The 18,192-nt window shown below is 32.9% G+C and overlaps 2 protein-coding genes across 7 annotated transcripts in view; one reads left to right on the forward strand and one right to left on the reverse strand.

Annotated features, from left to right (window-relative positions):
* Positions 1–9,738, reverse strand: part of LOC127706330 (polyglutamylase complex subunit TTLL1-like) — a 42,869-nt gene extending 33,131 nt beyond the window's left edge. For 2 of the 4 annotated variants that reach the window (XM_052210863.1, XM_052210861.1), the window contains exons 1-3: positions 9,589–9,738; positions 4,140–4,276; positions 2,506–2,571 (exon numbers count right to left, since the gene is read on the reverse strand). In XM_052210863.1, coding sequence (XP_052066823.1) covers positions 2,506–2,571; positions 4,140–4,276; positions 9,589–9,603 — 218 coding nt within the window. In that variant the 5' untranslated portion in view covers positions 9,604–9,738. The remainder of the gene's footprint in view (positions 1–2,505; positions 2,572–4,139; positions 4,277–9,588) is intronic. The other 2 variants (XM_052210865.1, XM_052210862.1) reach the window with 2 other exon arrangements.
* Positions 1–18,192, forward strand: part of LOC127706332 (transmembrane protein 41B-like) — a 33,103-nt gene that overhangs the window by 5,384 nt on the left and 9,527 nt on the right. The window contains exons 1-3 of one of the 3 annotated variants that reach the window (XM_052210869.1): positions 9,919–9,982; positions 16,233–16,386; positions 17,978–18,106. In XM_052210869.1, the coding sequence (XP_052066829.1) occupies positions 9,922–9,982; positions 16,233–16,386; positions 17,978–18,106 (344 nt within the window). In that variant the 5' untranslated portion in view covers positions 9,919–9,921. Of the gene's footprint in view, positions 1–9,918; positions 10,082–16,232; positions 16,387–17,977; positions 18,107–18,192 lie in introns of those variants that run through there. The other 2 variants (XM_052210867.1, XM_052210868.1) reach the window with 2 other exon arrangements.

Consider the following 18,192-nt stretch of genomic DNA (forward strand, 5'->3'; position numbering starts at 1 on the left):
TGACATCACCAAAATTCGAACTTGATCTGTTTTTTTGTTGTAATAAGCATTGTGTATAAATTTCATAACATTTGGTTGAGGCAAACTTAAGTTAAAGAACGGAAACAAAAAAATTCAGCAATTCTTTCATTTGTAAAGGGGCATAACTCTAGAACAGTAAAAGTGATGCCACCCAAATTCAAACTTGATATGTGTTTTGTGGTAAAAAGCATTTTGTGTTTAAGTTTCAAAACATTGGGCCGGGACGTACAGACGTACAGACAGAAAGACAAGACTTAATGCCCCCTCTACTGTGGTGGGGGCATAAAAAGTGTAAAAAACAAATTAATGTGCCTTTCAGGAGCCTCACCAATAGTTGTCTTTATAAAAATAAGGAGAAGGTGTGGGGTATGATTGTCAATGAGACAACTATCCACCATATTACAAAGAGCAACTACAATTCACCATACGTATGGCCTTCAATGCTTTTTTCACATGTCCTTTTGGAATTCAGTGTTAACATCTTCTTGAAACTAATACTGCAAATGTTTATTATCATTTAAAAATTTAAATATTACATTCCAAATGAGAAATTTTGACCCTGATTTGATGGTTCAATAAACACAGAAATAAAGTATGTGCATGGCATGGTGTCCTCTGCACAAATATTCTTGTATGATAACTATTCATCCAAATTTGGTCTCTATAAGAATTAGTTCTGCAAAGATGTTAGGGTTAATGTAGTCAGGTCAGCTTGTTTACAGGCTATGCAAAACGCTAAAGCAAACTGTCTAATTCTGAAAAATTCACAGCATTAAGAATTTACATCTTAACCAAATTTCTTTCTAGTTAGATTGTTCATTTTTGTTGCCAAAACTTTTTATGAATTTTTTTTAGATGCTGCTCAGGTTGAACTCTGCTTAAAAAATTAAGAATTAAATTTAAAACATCATCTGTAATGAACTAAATATATTGAAAAACTTTCAAAAGAAAACTGGCTAGTAAATAAAAGGTTATTGCTATAAACTGATAATCTCTTTTGACTCATGCAAATAACAGTAACAGTTACAGGACAAACCATCCATGTCTTAAAACTGTCCTTGGATTGATTAGTTCACCCAGAATTATTAAAAAAAATGTTTAATAGGTATTGAAATCAAATTTTTCACATGGGTTTCTCCTACACTTACAAAATGTATCATATATGAGTAATTTTGGTTTCGCCAACTTACATTTAAAAACAAATTCTCTCTATTGAAAATCTAAGGGCTATTCTAGAATAAATTGTATGGGGGGGTTGGAACTTGGAAGGTAGTTTGTTTCAGCAACCACCACCCAGACAATTGTAATTGAGAATCATAGTACATTATAGTGTGAAAAGTTGCCAATCACCCATATATTATTAATGTAAAGTGCCTTCCAACCCCCCAACCCCCACCCTACATTTTTTTTCTGGAATAGCCCTAATTGAATTGACCATTTGAATAAACAGCTGCGCCATGAGTGCATGATACGCCCGTCGTCTTGTGTGTGAATTTTTATGCAATAAGCATAAACAGTTTCTGACATACGGCGTGACATAAAAACCCCCTTTTTTTTTTAAACAAAAAACTCAATATCTCTAAAATAAAATTTTGAATCAAAACCAAAAAGTATACAGATCTTTAGATTAATATAACTAAGAAGTGTGTAAAATTTTAAGCAATAATCATAAATTGTTTTTGAGATACGGCGCAACATGTGAAAACCCCACTTTAAAAAAAAAAAAAAATCAATATCTCAAAAATAAAATTTTGAATCAAAACCAAAAAGTATACAGATCTTTAGATTAATATAACTAAGAAGTGTGTAAAATTTTAAGCAATAATCATAAATCATTTTTGAGATACGGCGCTACATGTGAAAAACCCCTCCCCCTTTTTTTTTACAAAATACTCAATAACTAAAAAATAAAATTTTGAATCATCACCAAAAAGTATACAGATCTTAAGGTTAATATAACTAAGAAGTGTGTAAAGTTTTAAGCAATAATCATAAACTGTTTTTGAGATACGGCGCGACATGTGAAAAACCCCTCCCCCTTTTTTAACAAAATACTCAATATCTCTAAAATAAAATTTTGAATCATCACCAAAAAGCATACAGATCTTAAAATTAATATAACTAAGAAGTGTGTAAAGTTTTAAGCAATAATAATTGTTTTTGAGATACCGCGCGACATGTGAAAAAAAACACACACCTGTTTTAGTTACTAAGTCCCGTAACTCAAAAAGTTTTAATCTTATTTTCACCAAAAAGTATACAGATCGTTTGACCATCATAAGAAACAACTATGTTAAGTTTCATGAAATTTGGATAAGTCATTCCCAAGTTACGGTGCGACATGTTTACGCCGGACAGACAAAAGGACAGACGGACACCGGACATTTGTATACCATAATACGTCCGGTCAAAAATTGACGGGCGTATAAAAATAATTGGTCAACCATGTATACATTTGTAGTTTATGTTTTAAGAATAATTTACTGATCATCTGTTAATCTGTAGCCACTATCTATACTGAAGACATTCCTAATACTCTGTACATTAGCCCTGTAATGAAAATAAATAATGTATGAGGAATAACACCACTAAATCATAGCCCCATTGCTTTCTATGTTAAATTCTGCAACTTCAAGCATTCATAGCTAATTTGCCTTAAGTTTAAATAAAGTGGTAGTCATGTCATGTCAAAACTATACCTTATCCTACCTTTAACTGCATATTAGAGCACACTGGTTCCCAGAAGTTTAGTAGTACAAAAGCACTGATCTGAGCAACAGGGCAAATATGCATCTAAATTTCAAATTTTTTTTATTATTCAAAAGAAACTTTTAACAAAGGTTCTACAGCGGTCCCATGTCCATAAGCTTTCATTTGATACCAAAACTACCCAAGTATTTTACTAATTGACAAAGTTACAGCTATGTGTAGGAACAATTTTGTTTAAAATATGTACTACTTTCTTGTATATTCTATACCATAAGGGGGGATAATCCATTTAGGTAGAGGGGCAAGAGTCAGAGTGGCTTGATGCCCAAATTTTAATCACAATCTGTTATAAAAAATTTAAAAGTTGAAACAGTCTAGTCACAAAAACTAAAATTAAAGAGTATTTTCCTTAAACATGTTGAAGGAGTAGTGAAAGTTGATCCCTTACTGGCACTCTGTTCATAGTCCATTTCATCAAAAGTAAAAGAATGTCAACATTGAAAGTAAAACAAGGTTGAACCATTTCATTGAATGATTCGATTCACAAAAAAATCATTATTATACAGGTAAAAACGATGATTATCGTATTTTTTAAATCTATAACATGAAATCAAACAGCCTAGAAAAATCCAAGTGCACATGCCCTCTATCTGTTTATTTTTATGTTTAAATTGGGTTATTTGACTGTCTGCAGTCTCTGGAGGTCATCTTGATTATATATAAGTATAATTATATATGGCATATAGACTAAAATACACACCTTTTCGTAATTTGGATATACCCGTTAGTATGTTATAAATAATATATGATAATTTGAGTCAAATCGGTGAACATGAATTGAACAGCATATACCCCTTTATGGGCTCAATAATATATATCAGCATTTCGTGGGAGTTTTAGTCTAGATGCCATATAATTAACCATCGAGGTGACCTCCGAAGACTGTCGACGGTCATATAACCCAATATAAACATAAACATAGATATAGATAGCGAACTTGTGCAATTGGATTTTTCTAGGTCTGTTTGATTTCATATTATGGGTTAAAAATATATGTAATCATCGTTTTTACTTGTAAAAGAATGAGTTTTTGTGGATTGAATCACTCAATCAAATGGTTTATCCTTGTTTCACTTTCAATGTTGACATTCTTTTCCTTTTAATAACTGAACACGCCTAATTCATGCGTAATCCATCTCTAGCTAATGGGTTGAATTAAAGGTCACATAAATACGGATTCAATGAGGTCTAAATTATTCACTTGCAAGTGAAAAATTCATCAGCCATGTTTCTTAGCTTATTTTGACAAAACTATTTCACTTTTATTAATGATTGAACAAAACAACTCATATTTTAATAATTTTTTTATATCTCGTTCTACATTTGAGGCATAAATGAGGTCAACTTACCAGTAAAAATTCCAGTCATCATCTGGACTGACAGGGACCCATCCTCTTGCTTCAAAGTTATTCAACAAGACAGACTTGTCCATGTCACACGCATACTTCAAACGAGCCATTCCAGTTCTCTGCATTGTGATATTTATCTACAACATATGTAATCATTGATCCATTTACTCTATAATATAATCAAAACAAGGTAATAAACTGCAAAACATTCACCTCAAAAGCTTACCAAACCTTTAAACAGACTTATTCAGAAGGGATATAGTTACGATACTGTTGTCAAGTCATTAAGGATTGCATATTTTGGTATTAATATTGATTCACTCATAGGGTCTTTGCATCGGAAATAAACACATTTATTCTAAAACCAGTTTTTGGCATGATACGGGTTATGTTCTTCTCATATATTTTATGATGGTATGATACTAAATATAAACCCCTAACGGGAGGGATTGTACTTGATATTCATATGAGGAAGACATATTCTTTCAATCAGTTTATTGAGGTCTGGAGCTGGCATGTCAGTAACTGCTAGTAGTCCTTTGTTAATTTATGTATCATTGTCATTTTGCTTAGTTTCTTTTGTTACCTATTCTGACATCGGACTCGGACTTCTTCTAAACTGGGTTTTACTGTGCATATCGCTGTGTGTTTCTTTATTCTACATTGGCTAGAGGTATAGGGGAGGGTTGAGATCTCACAAAACATCTTTAACCCTGCCGCAATTTTGCGCCTGTCCCAAGTCAGGAGCCTCTGGCCTTTGTTAGTCTTGTATGTTTTTTAATTTCAGTTCATTAATATGTTTTGGAGTTTAGTATGATGTCCATTTTCACTGAACTAGAACACATTTTTATTTAGGATCCAGCTGAGGACCACCTCCGATTTTCCCGCTGCGTTGAAGACCCATTGGTAGCCTTCGGCTGTTATCTGCTCTTTGGCCGGATTGTTGTCTCTTTGACATATTCCCCATTTCCATTCTCAATTTTATTGTACATTTGTACATTTCAATGTTGATCAGATGAATAGAAAGTGAAATGTTTAATTATTAATTTTGTGGTTCCTTTTTTACAAACAAAAATTATTAATTGCGCTGAAAACAGCACACCTACGTTTCACCTTCGTCAAGGAATAAAAGGAGATGTGGTAAGGACATAATTTGAAATCCATAGGGTCAAAAAACAGTCTTTAACAATACTATTGAATGGACAAGTGTTTGACTCTATAGAACAATGCATCTTAAACAAAATAGTTTTCCTCATTGAACCTTTATTGATAAATCAAATGTTGGTCATCAGCTGTGCAAAAAGCCTCAGTTTTGATGATTTTTTTCCCCTATTTCTCGACTTGGAAGACCTAGGAATGCTGATAGATGTAGTCTGTATACAGAGTGGATCCTGGTGAACACATGTACATTACCTACAAATGTGCTTAGGTCTGAGTGAAACTGATCTTGGTATGAGGGTCTAAAGAATGTCATTTCAACCAAAACTTCTGGAATTTCCCAACTTTTTCCTTATTTTTTGCTTCACTTGGATCCGGAAGTAAAATGTACATGTAGTCATTCCCTTAGCATAATTAAACTATAATCCCCATCAGTAGTTATATGTCTGAGGATAAACACTGTTTTGGGAAGTTTTAGGCCTCTTTACTGTGTGGGCAAAACCTCAGAAGGGAAGCCCACATCTCCAGAAAAACCATTTTTTTCTGATTTCAATTTCCAAAGGTTGTATTTGGGCTCAAACTGCACCTTAAACCTCAAAAACATTACAATTAATTAAATAGCCTTAGATCATTTGTAGATTGAGGAAACATGCATAGATTTTGAAATACATATCATACAGTTGACCTCTAAAATTATGAAGAGTCATATGCATCATGGCCATTGGAGCTAAAAAACGGTATTTTGGAAAGAGCACAAAAGTACGGTGCCTGCATTTTTAGGGTTAAGATGTTAAAGCCTGACTTGTGGAAGAATATAATTGTTACTATGAATGACCTTTAAAGACATAAACTGAGACTTGTAACTGTAATAATGGTATTCTCAGGCATATAATAAAAATAGAGATTTGTACAGTACTAAAAGAATTAAATAGCGCTGTGGTAGGTGCATGATATTTTAACTGCTGCACCTTTTAAGTTACGACTTAATGTAACATTCGTACTGATAATAATAGCTATGTTTGTTACACTAAAATAAATTGAAAAAGAACTGTATTTTTATACATTTATATTGCTTTAGCAGAAATGGAAATCCTTTACCTTCCATTATATTTATAATTTAAAATTAAAATGCATAAATACATGTAATTGAAATGAATGTTCATCATGTTCATTTGCAAACATTTTGATTTGATTAACGTTAATATAACCCGCCCTCCCCCTTTTTAAAGAGTAAGTTTGTGGCACAGTCATGACAGTGGGTATATCTGTTTACATTTTTTGTTATGTACACATATATTTATTTATTTAATTTACAACTTCATAATGTACAGACACATGAGAGACAAAAAAAACAACACTTTTTTTTTATAAATGACAAAATTTGATATATTATTTGTTAATTCTTATTTTAAAAAGATTATCATACATCTTTCAAAATACAATTTACATTTACAATGGGAAAATTATTTCATGTCAAAGAAAAATTCAATTAGCTTTTCCATAATAAATACCCCTATGTTATTTGGTCAAGAAAATAAAATGTTTTTTTTTATGGGTTTGGCCGGGGATGTGATTTTAAAATAAACTGTATCAACATGATCAGCTGGTATGTGTATTTTTGTGGCTTGATCTGTGTGTTATTGCTGAATATCAGTACATGAAACGACAGATGCAAACAGGAATGGAGGGAAGCATTTTTACAGTGTTCTCCCCAGAAATTTTCTAAGGCGCAAAATTTCAAGGGGCGTAACTCTAATTTAGAGTGAACTATTGTGACCTGAAGCAATCGGTCATAAATCATTATATGCTCAGTATTAATATACATGATAAAGAATAAGAATATATATATATGAAATAAATTCATTTTAAAAACAAAAAGCATTGATATCACAGTCAATTAAATAAGTCAATTGTATATATAGTTCAAGAAAAATCCTCATGTTTTTCTGGGCCTTCCAATGCTGAACAGCTTCAGAAATATTTATTTCTGTACTCTCTGTTCCTTCTAGAGATATAGTAACAAGACAGTTTGTAATTTTGTTTGACAGCCTGTTCCTCAGTCTTTATCCTCTTTAGGGTTGAAAACATCATCTGCTTTTCCCTTAACCCATTTCTTCTTTGCAAAGAACATGTTGATTCAGCATTAAAATTGATTATGTTTGGTATACAACTTTTTAAAACAAAAAAATTGTAATGAACCAGCTGACCAGTGTCCGTAGTTTGACATTACGCTTCTGTGTGTTTAATTGTCAAAACGTTTCTTTGGCAGGTAGATATAAACAAAACTTGATAAATTCGTCAAAGTTAAGACCAGTGAAATTCTTTACTAGTGACATTATACAAATGCTGCAGCGATTCCATACATATATTTTTCCCGATGGACGAATTAACGATCGATGTTAAAAAATTCTTTTATTTCTAAAACGTGACAGTTGACAGACGAATTTTACTTGCAAGCAACAATTTTTCACTTTCTAATATTTTGATTTTTGGTGTTTTAACACCACTTTTGGGCTATTTTGTGGCGGCCAGTTTTTATTGGTGGAGGAAGCCAGAGTGCCGGGGAGAAAACCACGACCTTCGATAGGAAAACTGACAATCCTAGTCAATTAAGATTGGAGTCGAGTGCACCCGCACGATCGGGGTCGAACTCACAAGCTCAGTGTTGACTGGCTAGTGATTACAGTAGTAACTACTTAGACCACTCGGCCACCGAGGCCCCACACTTTCTAATAAAATAAATCACTCCTCGTTATCTTTAATAAAAGTGTATTTTACTTTTTTGACGTACAAATACTCTCATTCATAAATTTTATCGTAAATTAATTTAGTAATGTGTATTCAAATTTATTCATCATTTACATTGGTCGTGTTAAAATAGATTCTTCTCGACCAATGAAAAAATTCGTTACTTAAATTTATTTCTTCAATTTTTGCACTGAAGTTTTTAAAAACTTTTATTTTCTACTAAAAATATCTATCTTCTTGATGATCATTTACGCAATAACCTGATTTACATCGTCTGATAAGGCTGGAACAGGTAAATCAGAGACTTTTGGTAGTTATCAGTTATTGCGCAACCTTGACCGACCTCTCAGCGGTGATCAGCAACTTGACAATTTTAACCAATATTTATAATTCAAATGTGAAAATTAACACGCTACCGGATCCAGTATTAAGGGACAGTGGCAAATTAAGGCGCTGCGGGATCAACGAAAATATTTTTAAGGCGCTGCGGGACTGCAGTGTCATATCGATCTGGGGAGAACACTGACTTATGCTATTATGGCGCTAAATATCTGGCTGAATTGACCTCAAGATATTCCATTTGCATGCCTTACATGTATATAAGTGAAAAGACACATGCATTCCACATAACTCACATATGTCTCCCTCTCTTATGAAAATTGAAATAAAGAAGATCTGAGTCTTTTTTAAGGTAAGATATAAAGGAGTGGTGGATTTGCTTTGAATTAATTTCTATTAAGGTTCATCATAACAAATGGACAAATATGGCTGTATTTACACCTCAAAAACTTCTCTGTGTACAGACTTACCTGTGCAGTTTGGAAAGTTTTAATTAAGGCCTGGCATCCACTAGATATATAAAATTTAAATGCATTTTGTGATTTAGAAAGATAAAATCATTTCTGGATTTTGATGCACATTTTTTTTCGTTTCTGCAGAAGGTGTAAAAATAAACAAACACCTGATTTGCATTTGATACTGTCCACTCAGTTACACCCTTTAACTCACCTGTAGTTGTGTAGATATCTATTCAGTGGTGGATCCAGAAATTTTCATAAGTGGGGGCCCACTGACTGCCTAAAAGGGGGCCTGCTCCAGTCATGCTTCAGTGATTCCCTATATAATCAACCAAATTTTTCCCAAAAAAGGGGGGCCCGGGCCCCCCTGGGCCCCCACTAAATCCGCCTCTGCTATTGTCCATGCCAACCAAGAATAATCAATACAATATTAAACAGTTGTTACATGAGAGGGAGCATCTCAAAGTTGTATCCCAACTTAGTTTATTTTTACACCTTCTGTACGAACGAAAAAAAATGCCCATCAAAATCAAAAAAAGATTTTATCTTTCTGAAATGCAAAATGTATTTAACTTTTATATATCTAGTTGATGCCTGGCATTAAAACTTTTCCAACTGGAAAGGTAAGTCTGTTTTCAGAGTAGTTTTTGTCAAATTTTGAGGTGTAAATACAGCCATATTTGTCAATTTGTTATGATGAACTTGTGTGAGTGTTTTTCTAGTATTATATCTGAAATTTTAATTACATATACTTGTCGCATGCACAAAAAATCTATTCACATCTCAGAGTTCAACTCCTATATCTGTAGTAGTCTGATCAAGGACGTTTAGTTACAAATCCTTGGTCTGATCAAATTCCTTCACGAAGGCGTCCTCAGCAACACAAAATGCGCCATCTTGGATGTTTAAATAATCTCTAAAATTAAACGAGGGCTAAATATATCATTAAATCTAATGAGAACATAATCATTTCCTTTTTAAACATTTTTTTTAATTTTTGAATTGAGATAGACTAGATAAATTAGAAATAAATAGTAATTCGATCGTTTCTCGGTTAGAGGTTACTTGAGGATCAAAACATGGCAGCGAAAACGTCGAAAAATCTGTCATCACTAAAACAACGAAATAAATCGACTACAGGTAGAATTCTGACAAGTTCTCTTGGGGCTACACCAAGGGCCCGTCTCCCACAGATCTACGATCTATCATATACTCGCTCAAAGGGCTGGTATGACATATGTGAGTGAACAAGACCTTCCAAATTTGTGTACCAGATCAGTACAATATTTAGTAGTAAATTATAGGCATGCCTGGTTTGTAGTTTAACTTTTACTAACAAAGACCATATGTTTTCTTCTTCATAAGGCTTAACATAGCCCTGTTCCCATCTCAATTTTATATGAATATGATGAGTTGTTATGAAAAAGTTTAAAATAAAATATTTGTACAGACTACATGAGGATACAGTAACAAATACACTCATGCGAGTCATGGCAGGGTCCGACACTTACGGTTGTCCGATTGCCCGGGGCAAGCTAATGCCGTATTCGGACAAGTAAAAACATCATCTTGGTTGTCCGATCGGGCAAGTGAAAAAAAAGTGTTATATGATTAAAATTTCACAAAATCAATAGTGTCTGTTGTTTTGTCCATAGATTACTCAGTGATAACAACGCACGGTCGAGTAAAGTGGTCTTAACCCCCCTTCAATGCGTATATTTCGTCAATTGTTCGCACTGAATTCCCCATTTTACCAAAAATAGATCATGTTTAAAAATATTGGCCAATCAGGCGGCCGCGGCGTTGCTTCGTCATTATCGTTATCCATCGGGACACCACTCGGGCGTTTCCGACGCACATGTTATTCCCACCGACCAATGGAAAGCGGAGGTCTATTTTCGTTGTTCTAACTTTATAATTTGACATCGGATGTGTATTTCCCTAAGATGGAAAAACGTAAAAGCTTGAAAGAGAAAATGAAATTAAACTTTAACAAATTTGTCAGTTGTTGTCAGTTTATCAAGAAGGGTTATTTGAAATGGCATTTCTTAGATAAATTATTATGAAATAAGTATCTCTATGTAAATGATCCAATTCCCGTATATTCATCGATCTTTTCCCTCCCTCCTCGGCTCATATATGCCTCATAGTATATTTTCATACTCCATAATCAATTTACACCCCATATACATGATAACTATATTTTATCTGCATGTACTACATTACAATCACAAAAATAGCATGTAAAAGTTTGGGCATGTAGATTTCACTTTCGGACAAGTAAAAGTAATAGGGCACTTGCCCAACTGGACAAGTTGGTATAAAAGTTAATGTCGAACCCTGCATGGGGGTCTGATCCCAGGTCCCGCTTATTGATTTGTCAGATTCCTGTATCCCGCTTATCATTGTTTTAATTTCACTTGTTCCGCCCGACTTTTTTTCCTGTATTCATGCACAATAATTTTACATCACGTGTCATGCTTACAAAACAATCGGCCAATCCTGTGTCACGCTTAGTCCCCAATGAGACCCAAAAATATTACAATGGAAGATGACATTACTACCTGTAATTCTCAGACGGCAAAGTTGAATTTGCAGGTTAATACATGTCAGTGAATCAATTTGGAACTCTTCCTCATACATCATTTGTACATGTATATATGTCAAAATACTTTCTGAGTTGTATTAGTAAACTTCTACTTGTTATGAGTCTTCAAGCATGTCAAGAAGTAAGGATTATTTCTACTTGTTCTTTGTGGTACTTAGATGCATTTACAGGAAAACCAGACTGGTTTACGATGTCTGGTACAGTATATCATTTGGCATGTTGTACGGCAAAAATGTATGGTAACAGGTTAAAATACACACTTGATATTTTGACATTTCTTTAGAAACTAAACAAGAAAACAACATTAATTCCACTAAAACTGCCTATAGATGAGAAAGAAAAGAGGATTATGGATGAGTTTTCTCTGGGTTGAATAATTTTAACAAGGCCAAAAGAGATGTCTTTATCCATTTGTTGAAAAAACAAGCAAATTTTTATTTTAATGGCATGTAATGATCATGATGATTTAATAATTTGAATAATGTAACAAAAGTTAAAACAAACCCTGGCAGATACAAACTGCTAGTTTTGACGTACGCACATGTTTAATTATATATAGTATCGACAGAAAATTGTATGCACAGATGCAGCTTGCAATTTTAAACAGTACCATTAAATTTTTTAAATGTCTGATATATTAACAATGATTAAGGAGCATTTGTTTCCCTTCATTGTTACAAGCAAGATTTGAATCCTTTTCAAAGGAAAATTACATAGTAGTATTCCTGTCTTGTGTACAAAAAGCTGGAAAGAAGATAAGCAAGGGTCTAGTAGCGAAGAGTAATAAATTTTGGACTGGTCCCCTAAATTTTAACTGAAAACTTGAATAACGCTTAATCTTTCATATTGTGGCATTGGGCCCCTGATAGAAAGTGTCAGTATTTTCTGGGCAGTTATTGGTCATGATTTCATCAGAAAATACAAAAAGTAGTTTGTACTTTTAAGGTTGCTTTGCCTGGAAGATCATAGATTTTTGGAAAAAAAATAGTCTTGTCCATGACTCAATTCTTAAGTTCTATAGCTAGTTCTAATATAAAACTATATGTTGTCATGGTTGTGGTTGTTTTTTCTGGTTACAATTGTATTTAGATATCTTTCATAATTCTATATTTCAATTTAAGGAAAGACATGAAAGATTAAAAATGTTGTTCTAATTATTTCCTAAGGCACTGGCCTCATTAGCAGAATGTTGCCAGGTTACCAAGTAAACTAGTTATCCACACACTGAAATTTAGTTATCTCGCATGTATACGTAGATATATATAAATGATATACATGTAGGTAAATACTTTTATGCAAAAATGAACTGTAAAAATTATTGTTACGTATATATCTTCAGGCCATTTTTCAAGAATAAATGTCCTTAGCGTCATTAGCATGATTAGATTTATCAATATGCTGACTAATTTTGTCATTTTAATTAAGTAAGAGTATATTGATACAATACCAGTAGGATTGATGACAACTACAAAAATATACATGTATTATGATCTAGGAAAAATTTAACACAAACATAGGAATGATAGTTGGAATTGTAAATCTTTATTACCTATCTATTGAGTTTATACATAACATGGCAGATCCTTGTTACACAGAGACCTCAGTGGCAGAGTGGTGTAAGTAGTTGATCTACTGTATCACTAGCCTGTCAATACTGAGGTCCTAAGTTTGAATCCCTCACGTGGCAGGTGCACTCATCTCTAATCATAATTGACTAGGATTGTTAGTTTTTAATACGGAAGGTTGATGGTTCTCTCTGGGCACTCCGGCTTCCTTCACCAAAAAAACCCAGACCGCCATGAAATAGCACAATAGACATAGTGTTAAAAGTGGCTTTAAACATCAATCAATCAATTGTTACACAAATCAATATACAGCTCAATACACGATTCTTAACCTCATTAGTATTAGGATAGATGCCTGATCATGATGTATGATCATCTATTAACAGATGAAAGACGTAATCCTTTATCAATACATTTCTTGATTTACACTGCATAAAAAGATCTGTAAATTATCTGTAAATTATGTCTTAATGATGATTGATTAGGGATTAATAAAATGTAATTTTAAAGAAGAGACAAATATAAAGGAAAATCTGCATGCGTAAAAAATGCAAGTGAGGTCATTTTAACTTGTAAATCTGTGTAACAATCATCATGATCATCTGTATTTATTCCATAATTTAGGTTATTTTAATCAGTGAAGATATTTGTACATTTCAATACAGAAAGGTATTTTCAGAAGTACTAGTATTAACCCCCATTTGAAAAAATAAGATAATATTAAGTGTCTTTAATTTTTCTTTTTGAAAAACCTGCTTTTGGAAAACATGAAAGGAAACTAATATTGCAATAAAAATCCTTTGAAAAGTTGTTTTATTTTCCATTATATCATGTATATTATTAAAGACTGATAAGTAGAAAAAAAATATTAAAACAAAATCAGTACACCTTCTTAAATGAAATACTAAAACAGTTTGCCTTTAGAATAAAAATTCTTCAAGAAACTACTATGATATTTATTTGATTAGGTAATTATACCCCACGCAACGAGTTGCGGAGGGTATAATGTTTTTGACCCGTCCGTCCGTCAGTCCGTCAGTCCTGTTTCTTGTCATCGCAACTCCTCTCAAACCACACAACAGAATTTCACGAAACCTTTTTAGATAATAAGGACATACTATGTAGTTGTGCATATCGACAGGAAATTATGATTCAATTCTTTTTCAAGGAGTTTCGCCCCTTTGAACTTATTTACTTTAATGTACTACTGCAACAGTTTGTCATCGCAACTGCTCTCAAACCACACAACAGAATTTCATGAAACCTTTTCAGATAATAAGGACATACAAGGTAGATGTGCATATCGACAGGAAATTACGATTAAATTTTTTTCCCAGGAGTTACGCCCCTTTGAACTTATTTGCCCAATATACTACTGCAACCTTTTGTCATCGCAACTCCTCTCAAACCACACAACAGAATTTCATGAAACCTTTTCAGATAATAAGGACATACTACGTAGATGTGCATATCGACAGGAAATTATGATTCAATTTTTTTCCCAGGAGTTATGCCCCTTTGAACTTATTTGCCCAATATACTACTGCAACCTTTTGTCATCGCAACTCCTCTCAAACCACACAACAGAATTTCATGAAACCTTTTCTTACACTTATTTTATTTCTCCAATGACAATGTGGGGACGTGGGGTATGTGAGTGCGCTCACTAAGGTTCTTTCATTTATTCTGTTTCAAAATTAAAATGTGGAAAACTTTATACTTGAACTTAACACAATTTGATAGAATATTAAGCTGCAGTTTAACAGCAGTTTACTCCATTAAGCTCATTTGATCTACTGAAACAATTGCTTATTTAAAAAAAAAAATCTGCTGTAATATAGCTACATGTAACAATTAAATATGCAATAGAGCTATATAGCAAGTTTTTCTTGTCCACCACAGGAAAATATGATTGAAATTAAGCACACAATTTTTCCAATCTTTCAACTATGTCCACCAGTGATTTCTATCACTTTGGCATTTTGTTCTTAAGACGGGGGCCATGGTTATTCATCTGCTGATCTCTAATTCTTTCCACTTCTTTTAAAAATTATTTATTAGTCTGTGCTATTTATGCACAATTTTACTAACAAATATTTACACACACTCATGTACACATGCTTACATTATTATATTTAAAAAAAAAAAATTAAAAAAAAAAATTAATTGCTCAATATTTTCCATTAAAATTGACCTGTGGTAGAGTACTACTGTTAGCCAGGAATGCTTGATGTTGTAGGCTGGATCCCCAGCCTGGTCAAACCAAAGACTTGAAAAATGGTATTTTTTTCCCTCTGCTATAAAGCTGCCTAAGCATGTGACATAAAGGAGTAAGGAAAAAGACTGGTTGGATGGTCAGAATATAGTGTCTGGGTAGGGTGTCATGTCTTCCTGCAGACTAGCAGGTTAAAGATCTGACTTAACATGTTGGTCTGAGACAAATAAAGGTTCTTGTTCATATCACTTCATTGTGTCCTTGTCCTGATCGATTGATTCATTTACATGTATGTGCATGTTTTGCCATTGGATGTATATTTTGTAAGGCAGATAACAATCAATCACTTAATGATATGCATGTGATATTTGCCACTAGACATTAAACACCTATCCATTATCATCATATTAAAAAAGAAATTTAAAGATTTCAGTAGTAAGAAAGTCCGTCATTTTGATTCAACTGTTGTAGACCACACACTAATTATGTATATATGAGTAAACATCATTAACATGTATTAAGAGATGTGAGGTACTTGTAAATGAAACAGTAACCAAACAACAAAAACACAGACATTTGAATTTAAAAGTAATCATTTGGTCTTAAGGGAGCATTGTCATCATGTGCAAAATGTAGTAAGCTCTTGTTTGCTCTGAAACTCAAATATTATTGTCATACTGTAACATAGTTCATGTAGTTGTCTCATTGGCAATCATACCACATCTCCTTAATTTATATGGCATCTTAAAGATAGATGGCTTAAATCTCCAACAAAACACCACAGAAGGAAAAAAATACAGATATAATTATATGCATAAAATAAAAGGTTAGGGAACAGATAATGAGACAACCATCCAAAAGAACTAACTTGACATCAATATACAGCGTTCAACAATAGACAAGCACCAAAAGCATGTATACATACATCACAGTTACAAAGACAGTTATTTTTTCATTAAAAATGTGTCTAGTTAATTATAGATTTTACATTTATATTTCCAGATGACTCGAGTACTACACAGTTTACGTCACTGAAGTCCAAACCTGAAGAGAGCAACAGAAGCAGCACTGGGTCGTTTGTCATACTAGGCCTTATATTTGTAACATCTATTGTAGCTTTAGGGATTGTTTATCTAAACTTCCCTAAGGTTGAAGAGTGAGTATTTGTGGCTGACAGTCCTTTGTAAATAGTGGTATAAATAACAGGACTGTCTTCAAGGTTTGTATCATATGGTTATCACACAATTTAAGTCTTTGGTCTTACTTCTAAATGCTGTGTATATGGAAGGGAAACAGAAAATACAAGTTTTAAAACCAAAGACTTGGTCCATGGCTTCCCACACTTGAGGAAAGCAAGTTACCATGAGAGATCAGAGGTGGTATTTAAACTTTGAAATGATATTTATAGACATAAAGGTACTTTTATTGCAGTTCTTCATCTTGCCGGTTTCTTGAGGGTATGTATGTTTGAATATATTGTTTCCTGAATTTATGATCATCAGAAGGGCTAAAGCTACAAATTTGAAAATTAAATAATTTGAACAATACAAATTGCCTGGGAAAAAACCAAAGCATATAAAACAATGTTATTGAGCAGTCTAATAGGAATCAATCTAAATAAAAAGAGATCTAGGAAACACTGAAAAAAATGTTGATATAAAAGTTATTTCACAATATTTACAGAGGTGAGAAATTTATTCTTATTGTATTGCATGTATTGATTTAGTGTCATTATAATTTAGATTCTCATAAAATGATAAACTTAGGAAAAAAAGTATAACAAAAATACTGAACTACAAGGCAAATTCAAAGGGGGAAGTCCATAAAAACTGACAAAATCAAACGTAATTAAACAACGGAACAAGTGGAAAACGACTGTAATATTCCTGACTTGGTACAGTTATTTTTTAGAAGAAAATGGTGGGTTAAACCTGGTTTTATAGGAAGCTGAACCTTGCACTTGAAAACCAGATAAGGACTGTTGCCTAGAAACACCCATAAGACCAAGGGAAGGCACTTCAATCAAAAAGCCATGGGTGTCAAAGACGTTTTTTGTGTTTTTAGTGAAAATGCAAGTAAAATTCTAAAATTGCAGAAATTGGTTTACCCCATTCAAAGTGCATTCCTTAATATCATGTATCTTATCAGCCCTAAGAAACTGTAGAAGGATTGCTTATAATAGCATAATTTTTAATAGATTAAATTGTTATTTTTATTTTATTTTCATTGAAATTTAATATTGATCTTCATTTTCATTGGTTTTTGGTCATCTTTTGTAATGTTGTAAGGGAGATAATTCTAATAGAAAATACAAGTTTGTAAATATATGTAGATCGAGTCTGGGGTTTACAAGACTCTTTCTGTAAGACTGTACACAGTTTTTGTTCTCTAAAAAAGATGTGTGAATCCCTTCCCTCAAATATATATATTTATTTTATGCCAATTAAAATCTAATCCCTCGAGCTCTCATATGTGCACTCAATGTCATACTGGTTTGAAAATTTATCTGAAAGTCCTTTGATAACTATGTATTAAACAAATTAGCAATTAGATCCCATTATGTTTAAATATGGAAAAATAGATTTGTAAAAGCAGTTATTCTCCCCCAAAAGATGAAGGAAAAGAGTTTCTAATTTCTGGTAAATGTTTGGAAATCCCAACATTGAACATTGTCTCTATAAAATGTGAAAACTGGTATATACTAAATCATCATGTTTTTACTTTGAAAACCAATTTGTTTATTTCAGATCAGAAAAGCAGCATATAAAATTACCTAGAGATATAGAGGACGCTAAGCGATTAGGAAATGTCTTATCTAGATATAAGGACAAATTTTATATACAGGTGTTAGGTGCTTATTTCATAACATATATATTGTATCCTTTTAATTATCATACACAGTGATCTGATTGAAGATTGTTAATCAAACCACACATAAACTGGTACCCATAGTTTGACCTCT

Source organism: Mytilus californianus, unplaced genomic scaffold, assembly GCF_021869535.1.
Source record: "Mytilus californianus isolate M0D057914Y unplaced genomic scaffold, xbMytCali1.0.p SCAF_6, whole genome shotgun sequence".
NCBI classification, from domain to species: domain Eukaryota; kingdom Metazoa; phylum Mollusca; class Bivalvia; order Mytilida; family Mytilidae; genus Mytilus; species Mytilus californianus.